The 14,381-nt window shown below is 34.8% G+C and overlaps 1 protein-coding gene across 1 annotated transcript in view; it reads right to left on the reverse strand.

Annotated features, from left to right (window-relative positions):
- LOC126419463 (protein sax-3-like) overlaps window positions 1–14,381 on the reverse strand; it is a 93,217-nt gene that overhangs the window by 21,401 nt on the left and 57,435 nt on the right. Inside the window, exons 18-19 of the mRNA XM_050086651.1 lie at window positions 9,798–9,993; window positions 4,217–4,357 (exon numbers count right to left, since the gene is read on the reverse strand). Coding sequence (XP_049942608.1) covers window positions 4,217–4,357; window positions 9,798–9,993 — 337 coding nt within the window. The remainder of the gene's footprint in view (window positions 1–4,216; window positions 4,358–9,797; window positions 9,994–14,381) is intronic.

Raw genomic sequence — 14,381 nt, forward strand, 5'->3', positions numbered from 1 at the left:
CAGCTGTGTTTGTTGTTATATAGCCTGGTCCTTCCTGTGTGCACAATTTTTTTCTTTTTTTCTTGATCCTCTGCCCTGTATTGCACAGGGTTGGCATAGTTAGTTTAAGTTGTGGCCAGATGCCCTTATTGTCGCCTCCCTGCACAGGATGGGATATGTGTACCCCAACTGTCTGTGTGTAGCATTATTCATGTGAAAGCAAGCAGAAGTTCTAAATGTTCTTCCTGTGTGCACATTTACTTGCAATATTCCCAGATTTCACATGACAGTGGAGAAACATTCCATGATAGAATTTATAGGTAATGTTTATTAACTTGTTTCTGAAGGTTGAGGTTCCACAACAGTCAACAGCTTTCTGCTTATTTCACTGGAGTTTAACTATTTGGCCAAAAATAAAATGCTATTTCATGACAGAAATGAATGTTTTCTGTTTGAATGAATGAGTATTGTCTGTATGGAGTTTGGAAAATTAAGAGAGAGGTATTGAGAGAGTGTAGCTTTGAACCAGGTAATGAGGTTTTGTTGGATCGCATAGTTTGTAAGAACATTTTCCTTAACCCTTTCACTACCACTGGGACATATGTTTCCAATGATAGTTTATCAGTGAACAAATGGAAATCTGTTGCATGTTATTGCTAAGTATCACTGTCTGACTACCAAAAGGGAGTCCACTAATTGTTTGCAGAATTCTTATAATTACCAAGTGCACCTGTAGGTTGTGCTATCTTCAAGATTCATTGTTAACCCTCTGTTCACTAAATGTCTTACTCCTTATTATTCAGTATCATAAATGTCTCATATTTTATTTCATTAATTACAGTATTTTTATCATTTGAATTAATGGAAATTACCATATTTACTTGAATATAAGAAGGTCCCCTTTTTTAAAGGCTGCTTGAGAGAATTTTATTCCTAACATGTTCTGACTCATCAAAATTACAAACAGTTTTAATAATATAAAGCTTTTGTCCAAAAAGGTTAACATTATACCCATTCTCAACTTATCCCACTTATTGATTACCTACAGTTTGATAATACAAGGATAAATAAAATAAAACAAAAAGAAATGGTTTACATTAATTCTTATTTTCACATTCCTCTTGCTTACTTTGCCAATTATCTATGGTATCACCATTTTTCATCATTAATGTCATCACTGGTATCATTGTTTGGGATGATATTTTCATCTGACCAATTTGTATTCCTAAATATGAGCAGCAATCAAAATTTATAATCTTGGTTGTCACAAATATTTGGTTCTTTTTTTTTTTTTTCAGAATGTGTCATGATATCTGAGGTTGGGGTTACAGTGGAACCTGAGTACATAGCTATTTCTTCTGAACAAGTAGTGAATTTAACATCTATACTGATGTGATAATGTGACAATATTCCTTCATCTCTTGCTTCCAAACATGTCTTCTGCCTCGTGCTCTCTCATTGGCTGTGTAGAACGAGCAGCTGACACACCATACCTGATGGCAAGCTTTGACATCATTGCTGCATGAAACATGGTTCTATTTGGACGTTTGCTGTCTCCTGCAGATATGTATACTGTTGCTGAAAAAGTCATTTCAGTTCCTACTGCAAATGGAATGGCAGTGAGCACAGAAACAGATTTAGTTGCTATCTCTTTTTTGTCACTACTATGAAAATACTTAGGTTTTGCTTTTGCTAATGTGTAATACATTTAGGTAAAATTGATGTTACATCTTGTTCAGTGGAGTTAATTAACAACTATTACTTTTGTGAAAGATTTTTCCAATCAATCCAGACTAACAATTAACAATAATTCATTCTTCAAAAAATAAGAAAAGTGTCTATGTAGTGTCATGGAGCTCATGCTATTAACATCTTTAGCTTGTGTGACAGGAACAACATCAGACAGTCTATATTCCACAGCTGATGAATCCCAGTTGGTCACAGCACATATTTGCCTCACATGAAATAAAAAACAACAACAACAAGGATCAAGTCCTTGTGAAAGAATTAAGTAAGCTAAATAATAGTCTATTAAAACAAATAGTAATCAAATTAGACATTGGCTGTGATAGCACCAGCAGCAGGAATATGAACACTAGTGTCAGCAATTTTGTGATGCTATATAACCTTTCTTTATTCTTCAAAATAAATCTGCGTGTAACCTCAGTTTCCAAAGCTTCATCTGTAAATGTAAGATGACACTTATACTAATCTATTACACTACATAAAAATGTTGAAACCAGCAGCAATAGTTTATTTAGTTTATTCTGTGAATGTAAAATGACCCTTTATTTTTCAAATGATAGATCTGGGAAAAATCCTAGTCTTATAATAATGTAAATGTGGTATTTAATTTTTACCTAAGTCATTTACTCATGAGGCACTGACATGGGGACATAGAACAAAAATCTTATGCACCTAGTGTCAAAATGCTTTGTGCAAAGATTGTTTAACACTGTATCATAGATAAGAGGATCGATATGACTGTCACAGGAGACACTCAAATTGTAGTCATAAATATGGTCCAAGTACTTTGCTGAAAATATATATCATAAATGAAAGTACAAGATGATCATTTATTTCATTATCACTGAGATATATAGATCTCACAACAAAATTACAGTGGAACACACATGTCCCATCCACCCGCTGCAGCAGGGATGGAGGTTATGGTTTTTTTTTTTCTTTCTAAAAAAAAAAAAACAGTGTATCCTGAGTCTTAAAACAGCTCAAGAGAGCTGGTTTCTAAAATATCTGATTATCAGTTTTTTATTCCTATTATTTCCTGTAGTAAACTTAGAAATCAACAAAGTTTGAAAATTTCTGACTCCTTGGGTTTCAAGATACAAAGAATCAAAATATTACATTAAATAGCCAATAGAAGAAAACTTAGTCCATCTACCATTTACTGCTCAAAAAGTGATAAGTGGTTGAACACTACAAAAAAATCACCAACATTCTTCTATCAGTGTTAATTTTTTTTAAACTCTGCTCAAACATCATGTCACAATCAAGGATCATACCACTATTTGGGCATTGTGAACAGTCAGTGCTAAACAGTGAAAACCGATTTTGGAGAACTCTGTTTTCATGTTAATTTCTCAAGAGATACAGGCAGATAAAGGTGTAATGTGTAGACACAGTCAACAGATCAACTGCTCTCTATTTTTATTGTAAACTATGAATGAATTGCTAAGTTTTAAGTTTTCTCCTTATATGATATCACAAGTTTGTTGTGGCTCCTCCTGTTCTTAATCTTTTAAAGCAAATAGAGCATTGTATTTCACTGATACTGCACTTTGTAAAATACTTCCAGATTAGGGATGGTGCCATTCTGTAAAATGACTAATGTCTGATGATGACAGTGTGAAAATGATGGGGCAAGTCTTGCATACTGCATGTATCATCTAGTAGACCACACCACATGGTAACAGGTACATTATTATTCTCAGCAATGCTATACCAATTCTTATGCCAAGTGTTTGTTGCTCGTTTCTGTCGGCATTATTATCAAAACAACACTGATTGCTTTTTGCATTTTCTACAATAACATAATATTTCAAAGCAATGGAAATTTTAGGAATAAAAAGTATTCATTTTTAGAAAATGTTAATTTAAAAGCCAAATAATTTAGCACTTCTGCTGTAGCCAATTGATATTTCAGTTTTTTACAAAGTATTAGTAAAAAAATTAAAAAATCCATGTTTTGACATGGAAGAAACAAATATCGAAAAATACCATTCATTCAGAATTATAATACCAGTATTGGTTTTAACTGGGCAGTTTATCTCATCCCTACACTTCAATGAAAAACAAAACAGCAGGAAATATTTTTTTCATATGGTTACTTCTAACTAGGATGTTAATTAAAGTAACCATATGTTAATGTTTTACATTACCGTCTGGCATAAAGCTCTGTCCATCACATAGAGGAGTTTATTTGTCAAGAAGTTTCACTACTGTCAACATTACACAGCACAGTGAACACCACACAATGGTCACAGGTTAGTCAATGTTTCACTCAGCTTTCTGTGATCTGATTAAAGGAATCCAGCTCCTAAACTGAAAATCTAAACTAATGGTGCTTCTTCTGTATAGAGCACATCAACTACTATAGATGATTCAGGATTTTTCTGAAATCCAAAAGCATTTTTGTGTTCACATGGACAGTTGCCAAGACTGCTTTGAGGCAACCTGTTGACATTCTAGTGCAATGGAAAAAAATTGTTTTGTGTACCTAAATCTTTCATCATCTGCTGGGCAATGTTCTGGTGGCACAATCGTGATGACAGGTGCTCTGAAGCTAAGCTTGGTAAGGATGACTGAACACCTCTGTCGATCGCATTATATCCTCCACTTCCATGCTGTGACCCTGTTGCTAAAGCAGACAAAAGGTAATATCAAAATATACATTGGTATACACTGTTTGTTCATACTGCTAAACAGGTTATTTTAAAATGAATTGTAACTAAACACTGAATTTATGGTATTTGGATTATAGCCAGAGCAATATGTTTCAGTGTAGAATACCTTGTTATTACTTTTTATGTCATAGTGTTATGAAGTTACATGTGCATTTTGAAATGAAAAAATATGTTCAACTATTGACTGAAAGTTAATGTTGTGGAGAAATAAATATTACATAATTTATAGGACTTTAGATACCCCTTGAATATTCCTATGTACTTCTTTACAGTTCATTCACACAAAGAATTTTATCCCCTTCCTATATTCTGTTGTTCATTCCAAAAATGTGTGCTTCATTTTCTTTGACAGAAATAACACAACAGTGCAGTGAAACGTTTGAACCATGCCCATTAAAAACTGATTAGCACATGTAAAAGTCTAATAGTACAATAAAGTAGTATCTTAAGTTAAGATCATCAACATAAAAGCTATTTTGAGTGAGTGATTAGCACATGTAAAAGTCTAATAGTACAATAAAGTAGTATCTTAAGTTAAGATCATCAACATAAAAGCTATTTTGAGTGAGTGATTAGCACATGTAAAAGTCTAATAGTACAATAAAGTAGTATCTTAAGTTAAGATCATCAACATAAAAGCTATTTTGAGTGAAACATACTATGATAAGTGGTTGTATTATATGTTGATAAGCTGAAAGATTTAACATTTCTGACTGATAAGCTTATGGAGGATTTGGTGAAATAACTTTTGAATTTTATGAAATAACTTTTGAATTTTATTACCCTAACATAGAACTTACTAGCACTAAATGTTGTGCATTATCCAGTGGATGGCATGACAATGCAGTAACTCTTATGAAAAGTTAGCTTGTCTTGTTTTGCTGATGCTTTTCTCATATTTGAGAGCACTATACAACAATCTGTCCTTTAAAGAAGAGATCTATAACGATTTCTTTTTCTTTTTTTTCATCTGTTCTATGCTGATTTGACATAGTCAGCGATGGCTTCCTCTTCTGTGCAAATCACTTCATCTCAGGAAATCATATGAACCCAGTTTTTACTACCGGTATCATTTTTTTGTATATTTTCCAGTCTGACTTCTTCAAAATTTTTACCCTCTAGGGGACCTTCTAGAGCCATGGACGTTATTCCCTAATGTCTCAACATACATAAGCAAAGGCTTCTGTGGCTGTTGTCACTATGAATTAAATTCTTCATGGTATGTGACCACACTGTTAATAAGTAAAAACAATTTGGCCAGCATTGCAAATGGCCTTCCTCAGGGTGTTCAGTTGTATTTCACTGTCAGTCTTAACACGTGCTATCACCCTGTTGCTCCCTCCAGTTAGTTTTTTACACACATGTTCCTTTCATCACCAATTCTGTGGAGAACCTCTTCATTTCTTATTTTACAAGACCACTTAATTTCCAGCATTCTTCTGTAAAACTATGTCTCACATGCTTTGATTCTTTCCTTTTTCAATTTTCCCACAATCTATGATTCATTTCCATCCAATTCTGTACTCCATTAGAAACTTCTTTCTCCAGCTAAGGCCTATGTTTGATACTAGTAGACTTACTTTGGCAAAGAATGTGTCACTAATATCCTTTCTGCTGCCCCTTAATATTTTCATGTTTCTTTGGTTTAACTCTCCATCTGTATTCTCTTTGCTGTAAATGGTTCATCCCATTCAACAGGATCTGTCATTCTTCATAACTTCAGAGTTGACAGCAGTGTGATTGATATCTTTTTACTCTGAATTTTAATCCTACTTCTAAATTTTTCTTTTACTTCCTTTATTGTTTCTTCAATACAGAGGCCAAAAAATAGAGGAGAGAGTCTGCATTCGTGCCTTACATTCATTTTAAACTGAGCACTTCTATTGTGGTCTCCCATTCTAATTATTCCCTCATGTGTCTTATACATTACGTATACCAGAATGAAAAATACTCCTATCATAGCACAAAAAGGTGACTATATCCTGGGCAGAGTTAGGGGTATAAAAGAAGGGAACTAGCTTTTCAACTCATCTGGCAGCTTCAAAGCCTTTTAAATCAAAACATCTTGACATATTCATTCTTTTTTACTTGTTACTATTTGTACACAGGTAAAGTAATATAATGCGTCATGTAGTCCCTTCTTTTTCATCCCTAATTCTGCCTAGGACATATTCACCTTTTTTGTGCTATATCAGAGTATTTTTCACTCTGATTCCCAACCTTTACTGTATTATAATTTTGACATTAGATGGCCATAACTTAGCCTACCAATATAGATTTCTCTTGACTCAGACTGATGACCATTGCTGTTAAGTCCCATAGTGCTCAGAGCCATTTGAACCATTTGTTGACTCAGGTAACGACTGATCTGATACAGGTCTTTTTATTGTCTTTCAAACCATGTTGCTTATACTGTGGCAGTAGATCAAGTTTTCACAAAACAATGGGATGACCATCAATTGCATGTATTTGTCTACCTTATACAGAATTTGAACCAATTTGTACAAGTTTGAAACATAAAGCGGTGCACATAAAAAAAGGAAGTGGTTTTTGCATGTAGAATCTGAATGAAGCTAGGTTTTTGAACGTAGGTTTTCAATTTTATTGTAAGAATTGATTTTTTATTTATTTGATTCATGTTAGACCATTTCCATATGTTCAGATCATGTAAGAAAAAATTTTACATTCTTCATTAAGTTTGACATTAAACCATTGTGTCTCGATAATGGATAAGATTATTGGATTTTTAAAAAAAAAAAAAAAAAAAAAAAAAAAAAAAAAAAAAAAAAAAAAAAAAAAAAAAAAAATACTTTATCCATTTATCTACCTTCATGCAGAGTTTGAAATGATTCATACAAGTTTAAAGTATAGAAGTGGCACACTTAAAACCTCTCAGAAAATCATGTTACTTGCACATTTTTGCAAGTAAAATAGTGCAGATACATACGGTGCCATTAGCTGATAAATACTTTCAGCCAAGTTAAAGTCATTTGCAAAAGGAGATAATCAATTCACACAATTTGCCTGGCTCCCACTTTAATTCATTGTTCAAACCCTCCTTAATATACTTAAACATAGCTACAATAAGACAGATGTTTGAATCATTGCAAGTCTTCTAAAACTCTGTCATTCTCATTTTATACTGGATCCCATATCTCCTGTAAACTGGAGTCCTCTTCTTCTTCTGCCACATTAGCGGGTAAGTCATCCCCCTCACTCTCTCCTGTGCTTTTAAAAATGAAATTCCTTTTGCTTTCTTAATATTGACCTCTTTTATTTTCAATTTCCTGAAAGTTGTTTTGACTTCTCTATATCCTGAATATATCCTTACAACAATGATTACCTTTTCAACTTCTGTACAGTTTTTCTGCACACTTATTTTGCATTAAGTTCCTTGCAAATCCTTTTGGTTCCATACCTAAGCAACTTATTTTGCCGCATTCCTTTCCCTTTTTGAATGTTTTCCTTCTTTATGTTTTGTTACCCACAGTTTCCTTGCAATTACCTTTCTTGTAACTATATTTGTCTGTCTAGCTTCTGAGATTCTTAAGGGATGTACTCCTCATCTGGCCTTCTCATGTGATTTTTGAATAGTGTATTTGCTACTGCTAGCTGAAATTTCCATCAGAACTCAATTAGTCTTTTTCCTCTCTCAGTCCTAATACTGAGCCCATATTCTTGACCCAAACTGCCTTCTGTTCCTTCCTCTGCTACAGCACTCCAATCCCTCATAATTATTAGATTTTCATTTCCCTTTCCTTACTGACTTACCTATTCTACTCTATCATATACTCTGAGTATCTTGTAATCTTCTGCTTGCGATGCTGGAGTGTGTACTTAAACTACAGTATATAGCATTGGTTTGGTTTCAGTTCTGGTAAGTCTAATCCTATCACTGAGCTGTTCACAGTAATTCAGTCATTTTCCCACCTTCCTAATCATAATGAATCCTAATCTCATTATACCATTTTCTGCCACTGTTGATTTTACACTGTACTGACCTGCTCATATAGCTTTATTTTTCTGTTACACCTCATGGACCCCTGCTAAATCTAGCTTTAGCCTTTGCATTAGGATTTTCTAATTTCCCCACCAAATCCCACACTCTGATCAAAGAATGTTATGTTTTCTTTGCTTCATTAATCTTTTTCTTGCTTGGCAGTCCACTCCTGGAGATCAAAATCCCCTGATCCAGAATATTTTGCCAAAGCAAATACTATTATGACACTGTTTCAGTTACAGACCACATATTTAGGACACAATTTTCAATTACAGATCACACATACTCGGGATACATATTTTGTGCCTTTAATACTTGCTTTCCAAAGCCTTCTGTGCCCTCACAGCACTGAACATTTCTGATTCTTCCACCCTTTAGGCACTGTTTGTCACCTGAAGCACAAATAGTTGCCCTGGATGTCTGTCCACTCCTCTGCCCTATTTTGACAGAGACACTGGCAGAATAATGACGGCTCCTTATACTGGCAGTCTTTGCCACCATTGCTCTTTGTTTTCATTCAGAATCTAAATGGTGGCTGGAATTGGACCAGGGACACAGGGCACTTGCATCAGTAGTCAAAGATGCTACTCTATGTCACTGTTACTATGATTTCCTACAGAGCTGACACTGCATTATGATTCTTCTTCTTCTGAGGTTATCTCATTTGATCTCATTAAAAACTTTGTTGGCTGTTGCTATTTACAATGCACAATTACTGACTGGGCTAAGAATACATTTTGTTCCATCTTCCTACGTAAGTAAAAGTGAATGGTTAGGATTTCAGTAAATAGTATAGCAAAAGGCTGTGGAGATATTTGATGCGTCTGACACTTCAAGACAACTCTATATATATCAATTGTGTAGGTTTGGAATACTAATTTTTACAATCTACTAAGAGTCACATATGTGAAATCTTCATTTAAAAGAGTTCCAGGAAAGAGAGTGAAAACCATGATGGAGGATGTAATTTAGCTCTTCACATCTAAGTCTTCAAATCTGAGGTGTTAACAGATGATAATAATAAGGCCTTAGAAACACACCAGTCTTCTCCATCTGGTTCTGGCTGCTCACACCTTACAACTTTAAAACCTGATATATCATTGGTCAAGCTTTTCACTTTACTATATGTTTCCACAGAAGCTGACAATATCTGCGTTTATACTTTTAAATTTTAGTCTAAATTTCAGTCCCTGTATATGTATGTCTCATATAGTAAATGTAAGGTTTCATATTTTGATTAACACATATTTTTATTCATTGGATGATATTTAAAGTAATCAATGTTTACTTTTAGTTTTTTATATTAATATTTTATTTAGTCATTATATAGTATGGGCACATACATAATGAGTACACATGTTCATCAAGTTAACTTTGAAATGAAATATATGTACCTGAGTTGTTCTGTTGATTGTAATAAGTGCTAGGATTTTCTCCATAAAGAAGAGAGCCACTTTCATATATATTTTCCTCCTGCGGATTGTCACTATATGGGCTTTTACTAGCAGGCTTGTGTTGGAAAGATTGATCACTGTGGTTGCTGCTGCTTCTCCCTTGGTTGCAGTTAAATCCTTGAGGAAAATTTGGTACCTAAGAAATTAACAAATTTATTTTTGTATTATAAATATTTGCAAAATGAAATTTCAAAGAAGCAGAGTAGGACTTTACAGAATGAAGAGAAAAGGAATGAGATGAGGAGAAGTAGTGGAAGGGAAGCCCATGCAAGAGACCAGAGAAATACTAAGATGGTATGAGAATGTTAAAAGAGTGTGAGGTGACAGGATATCAAAATAGGCCCTGCAAATGATAATTGGTGTAGATGGGGGGTTAAGAGACCTAGAGCAAGAACAGGAGACAAATGGATTGTTGGATGTGATGGGACAGGGTGGAGCATGGATAGGAAAAGATGGAGAGACTTATGTTCTAAAAAGACCCAGCCAAGTGTAGGAAACTGTAAAAGAAGAAGAAGAAGAAGATGATGATGATGATGATGATGAATGTCTGCATAATGAGAATACAGTTAGTAAGAATGTCAGTAGAATGAAAACTTGAAGACCACTTCCACTATGAGCAAAATAAAAAAAAATAAAAATATTAGATGAAACAAATTACATATCCTGATATTAGAGTGAACATTTAAACGTTGGTATTAGAGACAAAAGGAACAGTTTCAAATGCCATCATATACAGGGCGACTATAATTAATGTTCCAGTTTCAAAAATGATGTTAAAAATAACCACTGCTCAGAATGACATCGTATTTGAATGGAATATTATTAAAGAAGGGAGAAATATTATGGGAAACAAATTAATGAAAGTTTTACCACTAGCTGGTGCTGTAAGTGTCAGGAAATGCAAAATGAAAGACTTGAGGTATGCAGCTGTGCCTCAGTTTGCACCTGAGACATTTCACATGATTGTCTCAATGCAGGATCACACGCTTCTGATAAAGCTCTTTTACAAGAACACTGACAGTGTGCCAGTAGTTCTGCAGAAGTTCCAGGCACTCAAGGTGTTGGTCAGATGTCTACCAAAGATCAAGAAAAAATGACCACAAAATTCAAAAAGACAGATTCCTTTGACATGAAACATGACAAGGGAGCAAACCACTTGATCTGATGTCAGTAGAAGATGTGGTCACAGCACTGCAGGAGGGATCAGGCAGGTGGTGTGCAAACATGCAGTGCAAGGGGACCTAGCTGAACTTTGGACATTCAAAAAATCCTACAAAACATCCTGAATTGCTATCCACACAAAGTTACTCATGTTCAAGAATTGTTTCATGCTGACCTGCCAATAAGATAAACATTTGTTCTATAATTTGTTGCTCGCATGGAAGTAAACAATGAATGCCCTTGGAACATCCTGTAGACAGACAAAGACGATTTCCATCTCCAAACACATGTTAATACACAGAATCGTAGAATATGAGAATGGAAAATCTGCTCGCACATCAACTAGTGCCACTTCATTCTGCAAAGGTAACTGTGTTGTGTGAGTTGACAGCACTGTTTATCGTAAGGCCACATTTTTTCGAGGAAGTGTGTCCTGCAAGTCCTTTTATATGTACCATCACTTGTAAATGCTTTGAGAGTCTTTTGCACACCAATGACATTCCAGCCCTTTAATAGGGTGGATCTGTGGGTAGGCTCATTTTTATGGAAGACGGCATTCCTCCACACATTACATAGCCACTGAAGCAACAGCTGTAGAGGCATTCTGGAAATACTAATGTTATCAGCTGTCACAGTCTGGCAGTCCAGATCACCTAAGACTCCTGGGTGTTTGGTTATATGAAAGATGCTGTGTTCAGTGTTCTGATTATAAATGTAGCTCAACTGAAAGCACACATTGTGCAATGCTTTCTGGACATGTCCCCTGAGACACTCAGCTTTGTTGTGAGACATGCTGTTTCTCATTTTCAGCTTGTGGTAGAAAATGGTGGACAGTATACTGAACATCTTGTGCCAGTCTCCCAACAATTAAAAACCAATTTCGCTTTGCTTTTTATGCAGATTTGGCCTCAGGGCAGTTCAGTTAAAAACCAGTTTTTCCCATCCTGTGTGATACAAACTTGCCCTGGTGCATAGGCTCACCCAAAAAACAGTGTACAATTGTTGAAAACAAACCTGTGCAGTCATGCACATTGCACAGTATGGCTGGTTTAACATGCAGTTCAGACCATAGTTATCATAGTGTGATTCATTTGTCATTTATAGCTGAACCCATTTAGTTTATGACACTTACAGTGCCATCTAGTGGGGATATCTTTGTTAACCCATTTTATTTTATTTTTTTTGTTCCATAACATTTTCCCTTTTTTGCCAATATTCTGTTCAAATTTGATGCCATTCTGAGCATCAGTTCTTTTTTTTTTACAATGTTTTGAAACTGGAGCTTTAATTATAATCACCCTGCATATGGTGTAAATACAGTGGAGTCACATGGTTTGTTTTTGTACTGCATGAAAGATAAATAACTATTAGAAAAGATGTACAATTTTTATAAGTTTTTAAACATTTGGTAATTATTTTTACACAATCGCAAGACAAAAGTGCTTCAAAATGTTCTCAGTACCTTCAAATTGCGTAGTGTAGAAAAGTTGTTCATAACGTTCAGTGTGCACTTTTAAATAGTTGAAACATGATACATCCATGATCTAATAGTAGAGCTTAATTTTGTGAAGATATGAGGACTATTTAATAGTAAGGTGCAATACAAACACGTAATTCTACTTATGTATGACTACTTCTCAATATAATTCTGATGTCTGGCTGACTTTTATCATAATGGTACAACAGTGTTTGCACCCCATACTCGTACAATTCTCTTTACTGTATGGAAAGGTATATTTTAACAGCCATTTCCACTTCTTCAGCAGTATGCTAGCTCTAGAGAAATAACTTCATAAAAATGTGGAAGATCATGATGTAAGACAATATTTTTCTGTTTTAATTAGAGCTGTGTTTAGGCCATAGTGTATGGTTATACATCACTATAAGACAATGAAATCTTGCAAAATAAGATTCATTAACTATACCCTGAAGTCTACTAACAAAATGTTACAGTTATGTATTGAGAGATTTTTCTGTCTAGCATAAACTTACAGGTGATAATGGGTATAACCATGCCGCTGATTGCTGTTTTGTCTCAGGAATCAAATAAGAAGATCAAATGTCACATCTTATAGCTATGTATGTCTTCTACTTCCTTGTTGTTACATGTCAAGATGACAAAATGACTAGCAACATGGAGCTTTTCACAATCTCAGAAAGTAACTTTGAAACTGATGTCAGATAATTGTTTCTCAAAGGGTTTCAGTCCTCCACTGAAGAGTCCAGTAAATGAAGTCATCCTATATTTTTTTGTTGCAGGAGCCAACACATCATTGATTACTGAAGGTTAGACTGAATATTGTTTATCCTCAAAATCTTGAAAGATCTCACCTGTCTATCTCACTTATATTACTGGTCCCTACTCTCATATTTATTGCTGTCAAAAGCCAAATTACAGTTATATTTCTCTCATCCTGTTGGCTGTTCAGCCTTTCAACATTCCAATTGGACCACAGAAGAAATACGCTACCACTGTGGCCACATGTTGTGTGGGCTGTGTTGTGAGAGGTGCTCAGAAGTTGCATGTGCAGCTTGTATGAACAAAGTTTAAAAAGAAATGAGAGCTAGGCATGACTATAAATGTATTCTTCCAGTTCACTTCTGTTCACTCTTGACAATCAGTTTTTTGAGTTTCATCAGTCTCCATTAGTAACAACATTGACAACATCGCAGATTGCACCACACCTGAAGGGCATTGTCTTGGATATTCTAGGCGAGTCTATGATGTTATATGCTGCATGCTTGCAGTGGCATGGCACATTTAAACATGTGCATGGGAAAAGGGGGTTCATAACTGGATCTCAAGACTACTTACACATGTCAAAGGAACAAATTTGAGTTGCATTTTTATGACTTGTGAATAATATACATTGATGCAGAAATAAAGACAACGAACACTAGATGGTTTAAAGAATTTCATTCTGACTTAGGTAAGAGTATGCTTTTTTAAAGTGTCTTGTACTCATTTTCAAAGCTAAAACAACTTCAGACACCCATATACTGTACAGCAAGGATTGCAGATTACTATACTTGGAGATACACAGCACAATGAGTGTCTGTTCATTTTATGTGGCATGATGTGCATTACTAATTTGATGGAGTAGTTAAAAGTGGTGACTACCTTCACATGTACCAAACGGCAGTCAATGAAGTAAGTGGCAGATTTTGCAGGCCAAAGTGTATCTATAAAGTTTACGGTTTCTTTAAGAGTTCATATTTAATACTAATTTTTGTTGTTTCTAGGTCCCAAAAAAATTCAACTCTACAAATGACACAGAGACAAGAACAGAGACAAATTTAAAAACAACTTTTGAAATCTGATGTTAAAATGTGACCATTGACCACCATCTGGCCTCAGCAGCC

The sequence above is a fragment of the Schistocerca serialis genome, chromosome 9 (genome assembly GCF_023864345.2).
Source record: "Schistocerca serialis cubense isolate TAMUIC-IGC-003099 chromosome 9, iqSchSeri2.2, whole genome shotgun sequence".
In the NCBI taxonomy this organism is placed as follows: Eukaryota; Metazoa; Arthropoda; class Insecta; order Orthoptera; family Acrididae; genus Schistocerca; species Schistocerca serialis.